We start from the raw sequence: 21,111 nt of genomic DNA on the forward strand, positions 1-21,111 counted from the left end.
CAAAAGAGCCGTGAGTCATACACTAGGGGAGTATAAAATCAGCAGTGATTAACTTTGAGCATAGAAATCTTAATGAGCTGAAAATGGCAGGACAAGTAAACCATCAATGATGCACAGAGTAATGAGTCCCAGGCACCAAGTATTCCGAGTTCCCTAAGGGACAGGGTGGAAAACAAAGCTGAAAGGTTGCTTGATGCCGTATCACAGAAGGCCTTACATAACAAGATAAGGAGGAGGGTTTTGTGTAGTTATTTTTGTGCTCACAATCTATAAAATACTTTAAATATTCCATGAGAATTTATTTTGTGGAAAAGAGGACCAAGGAGATGGTTAGGACACTGATTTCACAGTATCATATTATACTTCTTTATTCTAAAACAAGCTGTCACTTTTCCATTTCTAAATTTAAGATTCTATGATTTTGCTCTCCAAAGAAATAACTCCCTACTTCTAACTCCTGAGTTTTATGTGGTCTGAGCACTTCAGAAATAGTATCAGCTCTGTGACCCAGACACACAAAGACATCTTTCTTCTCAATATTAAGGAGCAACTGCATCACTAAGAAGAATTAGACCCCTGGAGCTTTTGAACACTGAAAGCTATAGACTGAGCTAAAAAGATGGCCTTTGTCCCAGTCTGACATTCAGGCTCCTGGTGCAAACTTAGGGTAATTAGTCTTGGCACACACCTGGTGAAAATACTAAAATATCAGAGAGGAAACAGTGGGCTGAAAGTTATCTGCCTAGAGATCACGATGAGATCACACTGATGAGTAAGAATTCAGTAAGTGGGGCAATAAAACATTTGCATTGGCAATTGACTACGATCTCCATGAAGCCTACAGCTGCTAATGTGTGGGTGAAGTGTGAAAAGCATTCTTAGCCAGCCTGGGAGGCTCTATTCCATGTTGGTGAGCCAGTATGATTATGTCTGTCTCTATATATTTTCAGATAATTTTAAATAACAAAGTACGTTTCATTAGAACAAGGCTCTACATAGAACTTGACATTGTATTTTTACCCTATTCTCAGATGCTTGCTAAAGTTTCAGAAATTGAAAATAGAACATACCTTCATCCTTTGAAGTGGATTCAGGATGGATTTCAGCTAATCCCAATTTGTTTAACCACCTAAAATTCAAATAAAAAGTAGACGTTTGACCAGGGAGATTGGTCCCTCACCTATTCACCCTTACCCTAGACCCTACAGGAAGGTCTTGCATCAGACTTTATAACGAAATTAAGTCATAGTGCTCTATCAGTATAAATGCTTTCAGAAACAGCCTAAACGTGTTATGGAAACCTAAGACCACTGGTTTCACACTTCGGTCCATATCTTAAGCAATATGATATGAAATGAGGATAAGAAATGAGGTGGCCCATTATATAGCTAGTTAAAGTGGGTAAGTACATTAGATATTCTAAATATACAAACAAATATATGTTTTGTAATTGTATATTTGAAATTCTTTCACAACCATCAAAATGAATTTCATAACTTGACCTTTAACGTTCTATCTCTTTAATTCTTAAAATGTAAGCTTACTTCACAAAAAGTGATGATGATCTATTTTTAAACCATGATCTTTATATCAATAAGGAAAAAGATCTGGCCAGAGTTTCACAGTTATTCCTTAGCTGGGGAAAATTTCAATTTCTTGAAAAATTTTATATAAGGTAAAATTGACAATGTCTCATCTTCCATTGACTTACCATTTTATCGGCAATGAATTTCAACTACACATCCATGATAAAAATAGAACTAGACAAACCTGAGGGAATGCAAATGTGGCTTATGACTTCAGGCCAAGGGTTCAGTTAGAAATCTATTTTAATATACAAATGTTTAAAAGACATAAAATGCATCTATTTCATATGTTCCTAGCTATATAACCTATTTGGACTGCAAGGAGATCCAACCAGTCCATTCTAAAGGAGATCAGTCCTGGCTGTTCATGGGAAGGACTGATGCTAAAGCTGAAACTCCAATACTTTGGCCACCTCATGTGAAGAACTGACTCATTGGAAAAGACTCTGACGCTGAGAGGGATTGGGGGCAGGAGGAGAAGGGGATGACAGAGGACGAGATGGCTGGATAGCATCACCGCCTCGATGGACATGAGTTTGAGTGAACTTCCGGAGTTGGTGATGGACAGGGAGGCCTGGCGTGCTGCGATCCATGGGGTCGCAAAGAGTCGGACATGACTGAGTGACTGAACTGAACTGATATAACCTATTTAAGGGAAAAATATTATTTTGGGACAGTGATAATCTAAATGACCTATTTCCCATTTCTTTCTACTTTTCTCTATTTTAAAAACATATTCCATAATACATATTAATCTTTTTTTGAAACATAAGTAGCCTAAGTCAACTATCAACAAAATGACGATAATAATGCTATGAACTTATTGACTCACTTAATGTTTCATTTTTGCTAGTCCAATAATGCATCATAAACTATCCAGCTACACCCCCACCAAAGCATAAACACTACATATTCCCAAATCTGCAATTGTCAACAAATTAGGAATCTTTACCCAGCCCTCAATCTGCCATGGTCTAGAAAAATTTTTAATAGGAAATACAAAGTACATTTTATTTTAAAAATAAAATAGAACTTTCTATAAGAAGCAAGATGAGTTTCAGCCTCATTTAGGAAGTCCCCTTTTGTATCATGATAAACACGTGTCTCTAGCGGCCACTTAAAACTAGACTAAGACTCAAGCCCAGATCATGCCAGAGGAACTGAAAAATGTTCATCAAGACTCTACCGCAAAATAAACAAAACAAAGAAATGGAAAATGACAAAAAGCTACAAATGGCTAATAAATATAAGGGAAAACTCTCAGCCTCAATAATATTTTAGAAAATGCATATTCAAGCACAAGCAAATATTGTTCACCATGAGACTGGGAAAATTTTAAAATATTGCTAATTTCTAGATTTCAAGATAAACAGTCTCATCCTTTGTTGAGTTGACCCTGAGAAACTGGTACAGTCAATATCAAGCAGTTAATTTGATGATACTACCTGACCTGCCTCTTGAGAAACCTATATGCAGGTCAGGAAGCAACAGTTAGAACTGGACATGGAACAACAGACTGGTTCCAAATAGGAAAAGGAGTACATCAAGGCTGTATATTATCACCCTGCTTATTTAACTTCTATGCAGAGTACATCATGAGAAACGCTGGGCTGGAGGAAGCACAAGCTGGAATCAAGATTGCTGGGAGAAATATCAATCACCTCAGATATGCAGATGACACCACCCTTATGGAAGAAAATGAAGAGGAACTAAAAAGCCTCTTGATGAAAGTGAAAGAGGAGAGTGAAAAAGTTGGCTTAAAGCTCAACATTTAGGAAACTAAGATCATGGCATCTGGTCCCATCACTTCATGGGAAATAGATGGGGAAACAGTGGAAACAGTGTCAGACTTAATTTTGGGGGGCTCCAAAATCACTGTAGATGGTGCGTGCAAGCCATGAAATTAAAAGACGCTTACTCCTTGGAAGAAAAGTTATGACCAACCTAGATAGCATATTGAAAAGCAGAGACATTACTTTGCCAACAAAGGTCCATCTAGTCAAGGCTATGGTTTTTCCAGTGGTCATGTATGGATATGAGAGTTGGACTGTGAAGAAAGCTGAGCACCAAAGAATTGATGCTTTTGAACTGTAGTGTTGGAGAAGACTCTTGAGAGTCCCTTGGATTGCAAGGAGATCCAACCAGTCCATTCTGAAGGAGATCAGTCCTGGCTGTTCATCGGAAGGACTGATGCTGAAGCTGAAACTCCAGTACTCTGGCCACCACATGGGAAGAGTTGACTCATTGGAAAAGACCCTGATGCTGGGAGGGACTGGGAAAAGAAGGGGATGACAGAGGATGAGATGGCTGGATGGCATCACCAACTCGATGGACATGAGTTTGAGTGAACTCCGGGAGTTGGTGGACAGGGAGGCTTGGCGTGCTATGATTCATGGGGTAGCAAAGAGTCGAACACGACTGATTGACTGAACTGAACTGAACTGAATTAAAAATATAAATATTCATTCCCCTTCACCAAACAATTCTAATTTTAAATATCTATCCTTCAAAACACATTTTCATGTATATAAGAAATGTGGAAGAATATTAATTCGATGGGCTTGCAATGACAAAAAAATTTGATACAATAGAATTGTCCATTAACAGAAAAATGGATGAAGTATGGTACGAATTCCATCAGTACCATGTTAGAAACTAAAAAAAGACTGCGGTTGGGTGAGGGAGCCTTATCATGACCTGGAAAAATCCTAACACACTGTGAAGTAAAAAAGGCAAATACAAAACAAAGTGTTTATCCTGATTCAATGTGCTTCCTTTTTGAATTAATTTTCATTGTAATTGCTTCACAATGTTGTGTTGGTTTCTGCTGTATAGCAAAGTGAATCAGCTATACAGACACATATCCCCTCTTTTTTGTATTTCCTTCCCATTTAGGTCACCAGAGATCACTGAATAGAGTTCCCTGTACTATACAGTAGGTTCTCAATAGTTACCTACCTTATACATAGTAGTGTATTCATGTCATCAATGTGCTTCTAAAACTATGCGCATGACTTGATTTGCAGGGCAAAGCATCAGAGAGGATATAGTCATATTGTGAAAAGTGGCTTAATTTTAGGGAGAGAAGTTAAATTGGGAAGTAAAGTTGGGGGAATGGGAGGTTTTTCATTTTACATACTTCTATATTACAAGATTTTTTTATAAGAATGTGTTTTACATATTACTCAACTAAAACGCTTAAAAATACATTTTTAAAAACTGATCAGGCAAAGCACAATGAATTTAACAGCTAACTAATCCCTAGTTTATTCCAGATTTCATAATTTTATAATTGCATTTGACTCTCCCCCCCAAAAAAAAGCATCTCAGAGTGAAATAGACAAAATTCTTTTTTTAACATATCAATGCAAAAAAAAAAGATGAATTGAGAATGCCTGAATCAAGACAAGACATTCCTAAGTTCCTTTCCAGAAATGAGCAGAATAGAAGAATACTGACAGTAAAGAAAAGATTCCTTTTAGGCCTCACTCAAAACTCTTCTCCCTTTAATTGACACTGTCAGTTACTTGCTGGGAAAACTCGTGATTGTTCAGAATCTTGTTTGTTTTCTTTCTAGAAGCCACAGCCTCAGAGTAACTTCTTTGCTAAGAACTTTTTTTTTAAACATCTAGGCAGTAGAAAACTTTCTATTTGTAGCTAAAAGATAGATGCAAAAAGACATATTTATATAAAAGAAGACGACAGATGTTTCCTGGGAGTTTGTTGTATGTTAACTTGCTGTGAATGTGTGCGTTGAAGAAGCACAAGTGTTAAGAAATTGATGTATAAAATGAGAACATTCTTCCCACAAACACCGCCTGAGAAAGGCAGCTACCACCAGCCTTTGTTTAGAAACCAGCTTTTACATTACCCTAATTACTCACCCCTGCACTTGCAAATTGAGGGTCCTTGCAGAACACACAGTGTTTCTTAAACTTATTTACCTTTTCCTTCCTGAGAAATGTCACCACCCAAAAAGGCAGTTTCTCAAGGAGGGGAACTTCTAAAACAGGCCCCGTCTCTCCAAATACCACTCCCTTGTTCCCCAGCACCTCTGCGTCTCACTGATACCCAGAGGCATTATGTCCTGGCTCCAACACGCCTCATCAGTAAGAAAGGAAGTTCTTCAGTGGCTACTGAAGAGCAAATCTTTAAACATCCTCTGCCTAGTCTTGTGGGAGAAGGAGGAGATTAACTAGCAATCCCAAAGGGATTCTGCATTGTTAGCTACTAGAAAAAATCATCCTCAGAATAATAAAGCTTGCTGCTGCTGCTAAGTCACTTCAGTCGTGTCTGACTCTGTGCAACCCCATAGACAGCAGCCCATCAGGCTCCCCCGTCCCTGGGATTCTCCAGGCAGGAACACTGGAGTGGGCTGCCATTTCCTTCTCCAATGCGTGAAAGTGAAAAGTGAAAGTGAAGTCGCCTAGTTGTGTCTGACTCATAGTGAACCCAGGGCCTGCAGTCTACCAGGCTCCTCCATCCATGGGATTTTCCAGGCAAGAGTACCGGAGTGGGGTGCCATTGCCTTCTCCAAATAAAGCTTAATAATGATATTATAAATGAAAAATTATGATACATTCAGGCATAGACAAAATGAGCCATTTACTTATGAGTGGCCAGAAAGACAATTTTTGTGTATAAAGGTCACCGAGAGATTCAAAAATATGAGGCCAGGACACCTCACACTCAAATTTCAATTTATAATCTTATTTGTAAGCTGGAAAGATAAATGCTAAAATAATCTCAAGTAACACAGATCTTCACACCATAGAAAGGCCCTAAGACTTTGGCTTTGATAACTGTGAAAGGCTTAGACTTAATAGTCAAATAGGCAGAGTATGTAGCTAACGCTCATATAACTGTATTCACCATTAGAGAGATCACTGCAAAGGGAAGATGAACGGACCAGATATGTAAGCAAAACTGGAGTAGTGGGTCAGCAAGAGCTAAATAACTCTGATGTGTGATTGAGAGAGCAAATTTGCCTGAAATAGAGGAGTTTCAGATAATCTTGTAAGGGTCTCACACTTTTACTGGTTTAAACTGTGTTTCACCATGTAGCTAGATAAATTCCCTAGGTAACAAAAGACTTTGTAGTCATTGTTTTCCTGGTAGTCAGTCTTACTCTCCCCTTGTTGGACTGAACAGAACTACTTTGAAAGAACCAGCCCTGGGATGAACAGAAAGGATACAGACTGGAAGAAGGCTGGAGATACAGGAAGTTCATGGGAAAAGCTAGGTACTGGCAGGAGCCTACAGGGCTGGGGAGAGGAGGCTGATGGGCAGCTCTATTTCACCACCAGTAAAGCTTTAAAAGGGTTTCCCTCGTAGCCCAGAAGGTAAAGAGTCCAACTGCAATGCAAGAGACGTGGGTTTGATCCCTGAGTCAGGAAGATTCACTGGAGAAGGGAATGGCTACCCACTTCAGTATTCTTGACTGGAGAATTCCGTGGGCAGAGAAGCCTGGCAGGTTACAATCCATGGGGTCACAAAGAGTCAGACAAGACTGAGCAACTAACACACACACATACACACACACACACCTTAGAAAGGACCACTTGGGACTGATGTATGGTTCAGCTTCAAACTGACAGTCTCTGGACAAGACATTAAGTTTTCCGCACATCTAGACCTTGCTACTCTCCCATGAGGAATCTTCCATAAACCTCTTATCCTTCGCCATCAGAGGGCAGACAGACTGAAAACCACAGTCACAGAAAACTAACCAATCTGATCACATAGACCACAGCCTTATCCAATTCAATGAAACTATGAGCCATGCCATGTAGGTCCACCCAAGATGGATGGGTCATGGTGGAGAGTTCTGACAAAACGTGGTCCACTGGAGAAGGGAATGGCAAACTACTTCAGTATTCTTGCCTTGAGAACCCCATGAACTGTATGAAAAGGCAAAAAGATAGGACACTGAAAGATGAACTCCCCAGGTCAGTAGGTGCCCAATATGCTACTGGAGATCAGTGGAGAAATAACTCCAGAAAGAATGCAATCCATCCTAAAGGAAATCAGTCCTGAGTGTTCACTGGAAGGACTGATGCTGAAGCTGAAACTCTAATACTTTGGCCATCTGCTGTGAAGAACTGACTCATTTGAAAAGACCCTGATGCTAGGAAAGATTGAAGGCAAGAGGAGAAGGGGATGACAGAGGATGAGATGGTTGGATGGCATCACCGACTCAATGGACATGGGTTTCAGTAAACTCCGGGAGTTGGTGATGAACAGGGAGGCCTGCCGTGTTGCAGTCCATGGCGTCGCAAAGAGTTGGACGTGACTGAGCAACTGAACTGAACTGAGACTTTGCTAATCAATAGGATTTAGAGTTAGCAACGCAAATGAAAGGAGAAATAAAGAACTTTGACTGTCAAGTTTTTCATCTTCTCCTTCTGTGCTGTTGTTCAGTCTTCTGAGTTCTATCTGACTTTTTGTGACCCTGGGCTATAGCACGGCAGGTTTCCCTGTTCTGTGCTATCTCTCGGAGTTTGCTCAAACTCATGTCCATTGAGTCAGTGATGCTGTCTAACCATCTCATCCTCCTTTTGTACATTGCCCCTGTTTTTCTCAGATGCTTGAGAAAGCCAGAGGGAAAAGCTAAAATCAAACGAGGATAGAAACTATTTCTCCCTTTGTCCAAGGAAACAAAGACTTGTTTGGAAGACTCGATTGTCAATGCTTTGCTCTGTTATTTCTAACACAGGGTTTCCTAACTTTGTGCTAAAAAGCCATTCTGCCCTCATTTGAAGATTTGTAATGGGAAGGTAAACGTAGGGAACAGATGAGAATGATTCTAGTGACAAAGGGCTTCTGTGAGGATACAGAGTAAGGTGCTGTGTGTGTGTGTGTGTGTGTGTGTGTGTGTGTGTGTGTGCATGCGTGTATATTGCTCATGCATGCTTAGTGAAAAGTAGTTTTTTTTCTGTAAGCTTCTTGAGCAACAAGCAAAAAAGAAATTACACAGAGCAAATGGATAAAGTCATTATGTCTAAATTAATAGATATAATTAGATACAAAAATATAAATAGGTTAAACAATAAGCGCTATGAATGGAGATATTAAATCTGTATCCTTCATTTTTAATGCCCAGGATCCATTACAAGGGAATACATCATAGATAATCCATACACATATTTTTAATTAACTGAAAGCAATGAAACATTGACAATTCTGAGAATAGGACTTAATTAAACAGAACACCCTCCAATGCCACAAGCACCTCAAATATATATAGTTTCATTCAAATAAGACCCATTGGGATCACATTGTAATCTAAACCAGCAGGGGATGGTGCAAGGCAGGCAGTGCTCTATCAGGATATTCCACTTACTTAACCCGAGCAAACAGGAAATGAAGTTAGTGATATACATTTTTACATTAGAGGTACTCTGAACAAAGACGTGCTGCAAAATGTTCAGGATAGAACATGGAGAGATGATAAACATGAGTCACCAGGATAGTCACACAGCACATACGACATCCTGCAGAGAGTTTCCATGTAGAATTCTGAAAGCTGTGGGACCTGGAACACAATTCTTTCAGGCTTTTCTCCCTGTGATGCTAATTCTCACTTTCACATTTTCTTTTTTTTTTTTTTTTAAAGATTTTTTTTTCTTTTTTTTTTAATTTTTTTTTCTTTTTTTTTATTTTTTAAATTTTAAAATCTTTAATTCTTACATGCGTTCCCAAACATGAACCCCCCTCCCACCTCCCTCCCCACAACATCTCTCTGGGTCATCCCCATGCACCAGCCCCAAGCATGCAGTGTCTTCTGTCTATTCCTTTCTCAGTCTAGTGTCTGAGTTCTTCCCTTAGAAGAACCTTACTACTTCTTCCTAAAACAGCCATTTTGATCTGTGTAGTGCTCCAAAATGCTTCCAAATACTAGGAAAGAAAGCAGAAAGACCTTATAACCGCTAAGGAGTTTGGGCTGTAAAGCAGTAGAAACAAATGAAACAATAATTGATATGCACATATGCTTAAAATTCAGACACTTAACCAAAATAATCTATAAAGATTATATCGAGTGATTTTTCTCTACTTACAAGTTCATTTCCTGCACATTCTCAGCAGCGAAATAAAAGGTCTTGATCTGTGGATGACTGATCTTAAAAGCACTTGGAAGGGGAAAAGCACAGACACGTGAGAGGTTAGAAATTAGTATAGTCAACAATGCAGTCAGCAGTAAAACAGTCAAATATATATATATGGTAAGTTCATCTGATTTCTTTGTTAATTTATAAAAGCAGAATTTTTAATTACATTAAATATCTATTGTCTAATCTCTATTACATGTAGGGAGCAGAGGGTGAATTCATCACGTCAGGACATTCAGACCAGAACTTGGTCTTGACTAATCAATAGTCTCTACTTTAAACATATGGACATATTCTTTTATTTTCAATTGCTGTTTGTTATAGAGAAAATACACTACAATATAAAGTGGTAGATGTGCAACTTCAAAGTACCCAGATCAACTCCAACAGGCACAGTACTTAAATTTAGATACAATAACTGCATTTATAGAAAAATAATTAAGTATAAAATTTCTACACTGTGACAACACATCAAAAACATTAACCAAGCTATCCTCTGTTGGCAAAGAAAAAATACAAGGCAGATTTTTGAGTTTAAAAGAAAAATATAAAAACATTGATGATAACAAAGTATTTCCTCTTTACCATTTAGACAGGAAGTCCTGCAGTGTGGACCAGGGTTTTTGTACATGACCAGTTTCGTCAAAACCACAAGAATCTAGGCAACCTCATGTATCACCAGGTACTTTCTGATGCAGCTACATCACAATGGCACAGACTTAAAGCTCACAACAGGTTAATTGTTTTTTTTTAATAATCAGTTGCTGCTACTAGAAACACAGGTCAATAGGGAACTGTCCTTTTCTAACAAAATAGGAAATGATGTCAAAAGCAGAACAAAGAATAAGTAAAAGATAAAAAAGACACATATACAAAATGAAGATGGATCCTGTTATGGGAAGAGCACTTGACTGGGAGTCTGGAGAGCTGGTCTAGGCTGGAGACTCTGGCTCCTGTTGGTTATCAAATCTCTTAGACTTTAAGTATATCAAGGTGCAATCCCCAAGGCTAAGACAACTCAGAGAATTCAATTTCAGAATGCTACTGACAATTTCATGAACTAAGAAAAAGAAACTGGTCTCATATCATATCTGCTGCTCTTGTGAGTCCTATTTAACTAGCCATTCTTTTTACAAAAACACATCCTTGACATCTGATCACCCTGCCAGTCCTGGATGGTGGCTCGTTTCTCATTGGATCATGGACCTGGTCATTAGCAGCATGCCCTGCCAGGGCTCCATGGGGTTTTAAAATCCATCTGCTTCACAAAGTGAAATTCCAGAAAACAAGAGGTTAAAAGCTTCTATTACTGTTTGCTGTGCCAAACCATAAAGTCAAAATTTTTCGACATTTGAATATCATCGTCATGAACTTCTAAACCACCATATCACCTGAGGAACTTATAAAAAGGCTGTTATCCTGGCCCCATTATTTTGTGGGAAATGATAGACAACTTACTGCTTTTTCTTGCATTCAGACGCTTTCTCTACAGTGAAATCAGGCAGGTTAACAAATCCATCAGCTTTTTCTGCCTGAAATAAACACACACCACAAATAGGAATAAATGCATCAATCCTAGCAGTTCGTTTATTGAGATCATATGTTGAACAGAGACAGAATAAGTGAAATGGAGGAGGATCAAAAGATACTTCTCTGAATCACCATTGGACTTCTCCCAGACATACATTTTATAAGAGAAATTAATATTCTTCTGACAAAGCATCCAGAATCTTCTCTGAGAAGTAACATGACACAGTTTTGGGACAGCCAACGTGTGGCACAAGCAGGACCTGCCCAACCCCTTCTCGTCTGTCTTCCTAGAAAACAGCAGAGCTAACTGATCAGAGCTCCACTTCCTCTTGAGCCCATGGCCACCTTCAGCATCTTTCTCATCCCACTTCTCTAGCGAGCCGCAAGTATCTAAGATAGAACCTAATTAGCATCACAAGCACAGTCATTAACAGCATGCCCTATTACATGATGAACAGAGGCCTGATTGTGGAGTTAAGTAAAATTGAGGTTCATATCATGGATCCACCACTTACTGGTTGTCATAGGATTTAAATAAGCTCAGAAAAATAAAACACTTAACAGATTCTCAACAAGCATTATTTTCTCTCTCAAGTTTAGTAAGTTCCCAGAGGGTTAAATCACAAAGCCATCTCTTGGAAAATCTCAGTTCCATAATCAATTCCTTGAGTTCTTTCTATAAAGGAAAGAGTGTACAGAAAAGTGATACTTTTAAGGAAATAAAATGAATGCCACTTTGAAACACCATTTAGAGGAGAATGGATACAGGTGTACGTATGGCTGAGTTGCTCTGCTGCGCACCTGAAACTATCACAACATTGTTAATCAGTTATACCCCAATGCAAAACAAAATGTTTTTTTAAAAAGTGCATGTCAGTGTTTCAAATATAAATATTAAAAATCTTCTCAACAAATAATAAAAGATGTTAGGCAGCTCAGCAACTTAACCTAATTTATTCCAACCATTATTCAAAATCTAGTGAGTTTTGTACTGTACCTGATTCATTATGAAAGTTTTATATAAAAACTATGAAACTTTAAGATAAAAGATTAAAAAATACCAAAAATTTTACAGGGAACGTAATCATTGCTCTGCCTCTAAAAAATTTCTTAGCCTTTATGAATAAAATTTAACTGAACCACAGGAGGCTAGATGGCTTGTCACAGATAGAACTCAAATCTTTCATCTACACTAGTGTCTCTGAATGAAGAAATACAGTTCACAACATTAAACGCAGGTGAGTCTAGGATATCCCTGGCAGTCCAGTGGTTAAGACTCCAAGTTCCCAACGCAGGGGGCACAGGTGGGAGAACTAAGATCCCACATGCTACACAGCATGGCCAGAAAAACAAAGCAAAACATAAATGAGTCAGCGGTTATTAGAGGATAAATAAAAATTGGTTTTGAAAACACAATGAAAGGCAGCTAGCTGTTAGCTCAGCACCTTGGGTGCTCATAGTTCATATTGTCACCTGTTCTTCTTTCCCTTATCACCAACTAGGGTGTAACTTGCACTCTTTCTTCAGAAAAATTAAACTGTGAAACTTCCAGTCTTAGGTCTGTTCCCTCTGTTCTCTCCTACATGCACCAACTTAACCAGACTCTTCACTCGAAGATCTTTCTTCTTATAAAGCTCAAAGCTCAATTCAAAGGACACTTCCTTCTTTAAAAATTGTATGTTTTTCCGATTTGACTTATTTATTTGGGGATGGGCTATTTAATCACTGAATGAGCATTTGAAGAGATTCAACTTTCTCTACAATGCACAATGCTTTTTGTGGCCTCTCAGCATTATCTAAAAGTATACTATTTTTCATTTATTTAATTGAAGTATAGTTGATTTATTTACAATATTGTGCTCATTTCTACTGTATAGCTAAGTAATTCAGATATATATATGTGTGTATATATGTATATATGTGTGTATATATATGTGTATGTATATATGTATATGTATATATGTATATATATGTGTGTGTGTATATATATGTGTGTGTATGTATATATATATATATATATATTCTTTTCTACTATGGTTCATCACAGAATATTGAATATAGTTCCCTGTGCTATACAGTAGGATCTCGCCATTTATCCATCCTATATAATAAAAGTTTGCATCTGCCATCCCAAACTCCCAACCCATCCCTCCCTCACCCATACTAAAACTTAGAGTTTTAAAAAAATTACATTAGGCTCCAGAAATTCCACTCTTATATACCCCGAAAGAAGTGAAAACAAGTACTCAAATAAATACATGCGTGTTCACAGCAGCATTATTTCATGATAGTCAAAAAGTGGAAACAGTCTAAGCATCCTTCAACAGAGGAACAGACAGTGGCCTATCCATACAATGGAATATTATTCTGTCACAAAAAAAGAAGAAAATATTGATAAATACTCTAATGTGGATGAACCTTGAGAACATTATACAAAGGAAAAGAAGTGACACAAAACACTATATATTGCATGATTTCATTTATATGAAATAGCCAAAATAGGTAAATCTATAGAAACAGAAGACAGATTAGTGGTTGTCAGGGGCCATGGGCAGGAGGGGATAGGGAGCAACTGCTTAATGGGCGTGAGTTTTCCTTTGGGTTGTTGACAATGTTTTAGAACTAGATAGAGGAAGTGGCTGCACATTGTGAGGACACTAAATACCACTGAATTACTCATTAAAGAATGGATAATCCCATGTGAAGACTTCCTTGGTGGCTCAGAGATAAAGAATCCACCTGCCAATGCAGGAGATATGGGTTCAGTCCCTGGGTTGGAAAGATCCTCTGGAGAAGGAAATGGCAACCCACTCCAGTATTTTTGCCTGAAAAATTCCACAGACAGAGGAGCCTGGTGGGCACCCGTCCATGGGGTCAAAAAGAGTTGGATCTGACTTAGCAACTAAACAACAGTCTCATGTGAATTTTACCTCAATAAAAAAAACGCTATGTTGGGCTAGGGTATTTTAATGCAAATTCCTGCAATTACTTTGGAAAGAATAAAACAATTTATATTCACCATTTGTTTCTATTTCCTACCTTCATTGATTTCTACACCCACTAGTCCACAGAAAGAGCTGTTACCGAGAACCGCAATGATTTTCATGTTGCTAAATCCCATGTACCCTTTTTAGCCCTCACTTAATTGAACTCTGGAAACTGACACTACAGCCCACTCCCTCCCTCAAGAAATGTCTCTTTTCTGACAGTGCATTTCTGCAGCCTCCCCCTGTTCCCCATTTAACTGCTCCTTGCTTTCTTTCATAGGGTCTTCTTTCCCCCTCTGTTTCTTATGCCCCAGATTTCTAAGTACAAACTCACTCTGTTCTCATTCCAATACCCTCCACAGGGGATCATACTCACTTCCATGGCAGCATGTATAACCACATTTGTACACACATATCCAAAACCTATACCCACAAACTCCTTTCAATCCTAGGGCACCCATCCCAAGATCCAACTGCCTAATGTACGTATTCGATGAGTATTCCACAGGCTCCCTGTCATGGACCCAATATTTGTGTTCCCCCACATCTCAAATTCATATTTTGAAGCCCTAAACCCTAACATGATGGTATTCGAAGCAGGATCTTGGGGAAGTAGTTTGGTTTAGATGAAGTAATAAGGGTGAAACCCCTCCGATGGAATTAGTGCCCTTATAAAAAGATGAAGACTCTAGTGCTTTCCCACTCCTCCCCACGCCTCCTCCATCTGAACATATGGCAAGAAAGCAACTCTCTTCCAACCAGAAAGAAACCTCTCATCTGATATGGAATCCACTAGAACTTGAGCTTGGACTTCCTAGGCTCCAGAACTCTGACGAACAAATATGTGTTGTTTAAGCCATGCAGACTATGGTATTTTGCTATGTGGTAATACAAACTGACTAAGATTCTCCCCTTGAGAGTGACAAATCCAAGACCAAACTCATCGTCTCCCTCCATGAAAGGCCTGCTTCTCTTTCTCCTGTGTTCTCCTCTGAAGTGAATGATGTCCCTTTCTATCCAGTTGTCCAAAAACAGGAAATATGGGATGACATCTTTGACACTTCAATCTCCTTCTCAGCATCTGTGCAAGTAACCACTAAGTTGTATCATTGCTGCATCTGCCACAGCTCTTCAAAGCATCTATTACACACATCTCCTTCAGACCACCATTATTGCAGAAGTCCTCTAAACCATTAACCATTATCCCTCTCCATAGTTGTGTTTTTCCCTCTGATTTAGTGTCCAAATCACAATCACAGCAAATCTTCATTCCACAAACCTCTTCTTTCATTAAAATCCTGCATGGTTCCCAATTGCTCTTGGAGAAAGTCTAAGTGTTTAAAGTGAAATTGCTCAGTCATGTCTGGCTCTTTGTGACCCCATGGACTGTAACCTATCAGGCTCCTCCGTCCATGGGATTTTCCAGGCAAGATTACTGGAGTGGGTTACCATTTCCTTAAGTGTTTAAGAAGAGCATAAAAGGCCTTTCATGATTATGCCATGACTAATTATACAGTTTTATCTTCTCTGGAGAAGGGAATGGCTACCCACTTCAGTATGCTTGCCTGGAGAATCCCTGGAGAGCTACAGTCCATGGTATCACAGAGTCAGACTTGACTGAGCAACTAACACTTTTACTTTTTCACTTTCATAATTATATAGCTTCATTTTCTCTAGTGCCCCTACCCCTTACTCAACCAAAAGTAAATGAAAAAATTAAAACACAGAAAAAATACTTCTATTGAGCTGAATTAGAATTAATACCCAATTTATAGCATTATTACTCTCTAGATAATCTGCTATCAGTACAAGAAGGCCACCTTAAATGACACCAACACAAAAAGCAATCAACAAAAAACTAAATACAGACATACGTAAGAGAAAAACCGTAAATCTTCATTTTGGTGGATTCCTTTCTGGCAAAACTGAAATGGCTGAGATTCCTTCAAATAAGAGCCTAAATAAAAATGAGTAAAAGATACCTTAATATTTCCCCAGTAAATTTTTCTTCTATGAGCAAAGGCATTTCTCACTTTATGTTCAAACTGTATTCAAAATCACAGATAACTGTGTCAAATATTGTCTTTGCTTATTTGACTTGCAAAAAATGCTTCAAAAATGACAATCACAGTGGGAAAATCCTAAGGAATGACAGTTTTCTCCTCCTTTCCCTCCTCCCACCCCCTCAGATCCCTTGTACCTTATTGCAGTAACAAAACTAACTTTCTCAAATAGCATCCTTCCTCTTCAATCATTTCTAACTTTCTGAAAAGTTACTTGAAAGTTCTTCATTGGTACCTGCAATTTTCTCCATGGATTCTAATGTAAAAAAAATCTTGTTCTCTTACCAGAACTATCACACCATCTTTTGGTCACTGTGCAAACTTGTCTTATCAGATTTAGTCTTACATTCTGAAACAAGATACTGCTTTTCACTTTGTGATAGGATGCTCTACAATCTTAAAAATCACATATTCATCCTTCCCCTTTTCTAGCAACTCTGATTTTGTTCAACTTAGTGAAGTTTCATCTGCAGTTGGTATATTAGCAGCATTAAACACACATGTTTATTAAAACTGTTCATGTTATACATTCATTTATTCAATAAACATTTACTGAGTACCTTTTTTGTGTCAGGCACTGTGTCAAATATTTGGGCTTTATCAGTGAGCAAAACAGACAGAGATATCTACTTTCAAGGAGAAAAGAGACAATAGCTCAATGTATGAGCACGTAAATTACACAGCACACTCTGAGCAATAATTACTACAGAGAAAAGTAAAACTGATCTGGGTAAAGGGGTTCTGACTGCAAGCAGGGCAGGGTGCCTTCTGTTCCTAGGCTTAAAAAGGCCCTTCCTCTCTCACTTTCCTAGATATGTCTCCACGATTCAACTTAGGTGTGACCTTCTCCAAAACTTTCCCTGGCTCCTCCAAGCTTGGAGCTAATGCCTTCCGCTTTGTGTCCCAACCCCCACAGTGGGCTTTGCTTACCATACTTCTCTTTCTGTATTTAGTTATCAAGGTATTCCTCTGTTTCTCCAACAGACTGAGCACCTTGAGGGAAATAATTTTGTTGTTTACAGTTATATCACCAATTATTGAATAAGCTAAGGTGTTCAACACAAGTGAAATTTTAAAAAATGAGCTTTATGAATGAATGAAGGACAGAAACATGGTCTTTTTCCATGGTCAGTCAATAAAGTGCTAAAATGAGATGCAGAAGTCACTTGGGAAAACGTTTGGCAGTTTCTAAAAAATATAAATATATATTAATAATTACCATACAACTTAGCAATTCCATTCCTAGGTACCTACCCAAGAGAAATGAAAGCATATGCCCATGCAAAGATCTGCCTGCAAATATTTATAGCAGCACTATTCATAATAGCTCAAACCTGGAAACAATCTAAATATCCATCAACTGGTAAATAGTGTGGTATATTCATACAACAGAATACTGTTTAGTGAACAACTGACATGAGCTCAAACATAGAAGAATCTTGAAAACATAATGCTAAGTAAAAGACAGACACAAGAAATCACCTAATACTGTATCATTCTTTTATACAAATTGTAGGAAAAAAGCAAATCTATCTATAAAGACAGAAAGTAGAATAGTGGTTGCCTGGAAGGGGAATGAAGATTGACTGTAAAGGCATAAAGGATTTTATTGATATGATGAAAATTATTTAAAGCTGATTTATTATGATGGCTCATCACTCAGTAAATTTACCAAAAATCATTCAGTTGTAAATCTGAATAGTGTAACTTTATGATATGTGAAATATATCTCAATAAAGCTGTTTTTAAAAACATGAGATGCAGGAAAAGTTTGGGGAGTAAAAAATAATGAATGAATTTTTCCTATTTGTCTGTCAGTAAGATTTAAAAGAAGGCAAAATATGAGGTCTTTGACAACTCCGCTGATGACTCAATATGACTTGTTCAAACTTTAGACACAAAATTAGGTTAAAATTTCTTATTTGCTTCAATTTTGGACTACAGGAATTTTAGAGTGAAAAATATTTTACATAGAATTTGCCACACTCAGACATATTTTTTAAATTAATTAAAATAGGATGTTAAGTTTTAATATCTAAATGTAAAATAAGTGTTCATTGCCATCAATAAAGTTTGACTTTTTCATACTACAAAATAGACAAACTCAGTTCTTAAGGACCTACCTATGTCAGAAAGGTAGAAGAGCAGACCTAGAAAAATAAGAGTGTTATAAATATATCCCAGAGACTAAGTAGGTCAAAGAAGACCAAGCCAGAAACAAATGAAGTATAATATAGGAAACTATTATGTATTTCATGGTTAAAAATAAAGAGTATAATTATCTGTCTATTCTCAGTGGAACACTATTTCCTTGATTCTAAGAAGCCTGAATTTTTACATTTCAATAATTCTGAAATCAAGAGGCACCTTAGAAACTATGTGTACTTTCCTTGTACCATTTCCCTCAAAATCCTGTTATTCAATAAAGTATAGGTCTTTAAATGGATAGACTCTTCAATTCAAGGGGAAAATAGTTTAAAAAACAAAATACAGACTTCTTTGTAATATGCTTTTGCAGTTATGCATGAATATGAATTTGACACTCTTGAAATTACTTTAAAATAAACTTCAGTGAAGTTACCCAATGAATATCAAACTCAGGAAATTTGCAAAACTTCAGTACTCCACATAAATCTTTGGTTTGCTCAGTTCTACCCTGAAACTCCCAGTATGTTGGAAACAGTTTAGTTTAGTTGAGTCCAGTCGCTCAGTTGTGTCTGACTCTTTGTGACACCATGAATTGCAGCATGTCAGGCCTCCCTGTCCATCACCAGCTCCCGGAGTCCATCCAAACCCATGTCCATTGAGTCAGTGATGCCATCCAACCATCTCATCCTCTGTCGTCCCCTTTTCCTCCTGCCCTCAATCTTTCCCAGCATCAGGGTCTTTTCCAGTGAGTCAGCTCTTCACATCAGGTGGCCAAAGTATTGGAGTTTCAGCTTCAACATCAGTCCTTCCAATGAACACCCAGGACTGATCTCCTTTGGATGGACTGGTTGGATCTCCTTTCTGTCCAAGGGACTCTCAAGAGTCTTCTCCAACACCACAGTTCAAAAGCATCAATTCTTTGGCACTCAGTTTTCTTTATAGTCCAACTCTCACATCCATACACGACCACTGGAAAAACCATAGCCTTGACTAGATGGACCTTTGTTGGCAAAGTAATGTCTCTGCTTTTGAATATGCTATCTAGGTTGGTCATAACTTTCCTTCCAAGGAAACAAGCAAAGTCTAAACTCTAAGCAGAGCAGTTCACTCTCATGTCACTTTGAAACAGTTGTTACTAAGTTCTAATGGCCTTCAATTTTCTTATTTTGCAGTGTCTTTGTCTGATTTTGTTAACAGGGTAATGTTGACCTTGTAGAATGAGCTAGAAAGTATTCCCTCCTCTTTAATTTTTTGAAATACTTTGAGAAGGATTAACTCTTTTTTTAACGTTTGGCAGAATTCCCCTGTGAAGCCATCTGGTCCTGAAGTTTTATTTGTTGGGAGATTTTTGATTACTGATTCAATTTCAGTATCAAGAATTGGTCTATTTAGATTTTCTATTCCTTCCTAATTCAATCTTGTAAGACTGTACATTTCTAGCAATTAATCATTTCTTCTAGGTTACCCAATTTTTTGGCATAAAACTGTGGTATTCACTTGTGACTGTATTTCTGTGACATCAGTTGTAACTTCTCTTTTATTTCTAATTTTGTTATTCGGTCTCACTCTCTTTTTTTCTTAATGAGTCTGGCTAAAGGTTTACCAGTTTTAAAAATATCTTTCTAAAAAACAACTTTTAGTTTCTTTCATTGATCTTTTTAACTATTTTTTTTAGTCTCTGTTTCCTCTCTAATCTTTATTATTTCCTTCCTTTTGCTGACTTTGGGCTTTGTTCTTTTTCTAATTCCTTTAGATGGAAAGTTTAGGCTGTTTACTTGAGATTTTTCTTGTTTCTTAAGGTAGGCCTACATCACTAAAAACATCTCTTAGAACTGTTTTTGCTGCATCCCATAGACTTTGAAAAGTTGTATTTCTATTTGTCTCAAGATATTTTCTGATTTCCTCTTTGATTTTCTCATTAACTCATTAGGTATTTTTGTAGCAAGTTTTTTTAGTTTCCATGTGTTTGTGGTTTTTCCATTTTTGTTCCTGAAATTAACTTCTAGTTGCATACTGCTATGGTAAGAAAAAATATTTGAAATAATTTCAATCTTTTGAAATTTACTGAAACTTATTTTGTAGCTTAGCATGTAATATATCTTGGACAAAGTTTCATGTGCACTTGAAAAGAATATGTATTCTGCTGATCTTGATGGAATGTTCTGTGGCTATCTATTAAGTCTATCTGATCTAATGTGTCTTTTAAAGCCACTATTTCCTTATTGATTTCCTGACTGGATAATCTGTGCATTGATATAAGTAGGCTACTAAAGTCCTCTTGTATTATTAAATTACTGTCAATGTCTTCCTCTATGTCTGTTAATAGTTGCTTTATATATTTAGATGTTTCTATAGTAGATACATTTATGTTTACAAATGATATATCCTCTTCTTGGATTGAATTGCTTATCATTATATAATGCCCTTCTTTGTCTTTTGTTATAGATTTTTAAGTCTATTTGCCTGATATGAGTATTGCTGCCCAGTTTTCTTGTCCACCAACATGACTGGATAGAGAGAATGTGGTATACATATACATAATGGAATGGAATATTACTTAGCCATAAAAAAAGAATTAAATTTTGACATTAGCAACAACATGGATGGACCTAGAGGGTATTATGCTTAGTGGATTAAGTCAGATGGGAAGAGACATATACTGTGTGTTTTCACTTATATGTGAAATCTA

General features: G+C 37.5%; 1 protein-coding gene across 1 annotated transcript in view; it reads right to left on the reverse strand.

Moving 5' to 3' along the window:
• IPCEF1 (interaction protein for cytohesin exchange factors 1) overlaps positions 1 to 21,111 on the reverse strand; it is a 78,979-nt gene that overhangs the window by 34,205 nt on the left and 23,663 nt on the right. The window contains exons 4-6 of the mRNA XM_018053520.1: positions 11,153 to 11,226; positions 9,644 to 9,715; positions 1,071 to 1,129 (exon numbers count right to left, since the gene is read on the reverse strand). Of these exons, the coding sequence (XP_017909009.1) occupies positions 1,071 to 1,129; positions 9,644 to 9,715; positions 11,153 to 11,226 (205 nt within the window). The remainder of the gene's footprint in view (positions 1 to 1,070; positions 1,130 to 9,643; positions 9,716 to 11,152; positions 11,227 to 21,111) is intronic.

This window comes from Capra hircus, chromosome 9, assembly GCF_001704415.2.
Source record: "Capra hircus breed San Clemente chromosome 9, ASM170441v1, whole genome shotgun sequence".
In the NCBI taxonomy this organism is placed as follows: Eukaryota; Metazoa; Chordata; class Mammalia; order Artiodactyla; family Bovidae; genus Capra; species Capra hircus.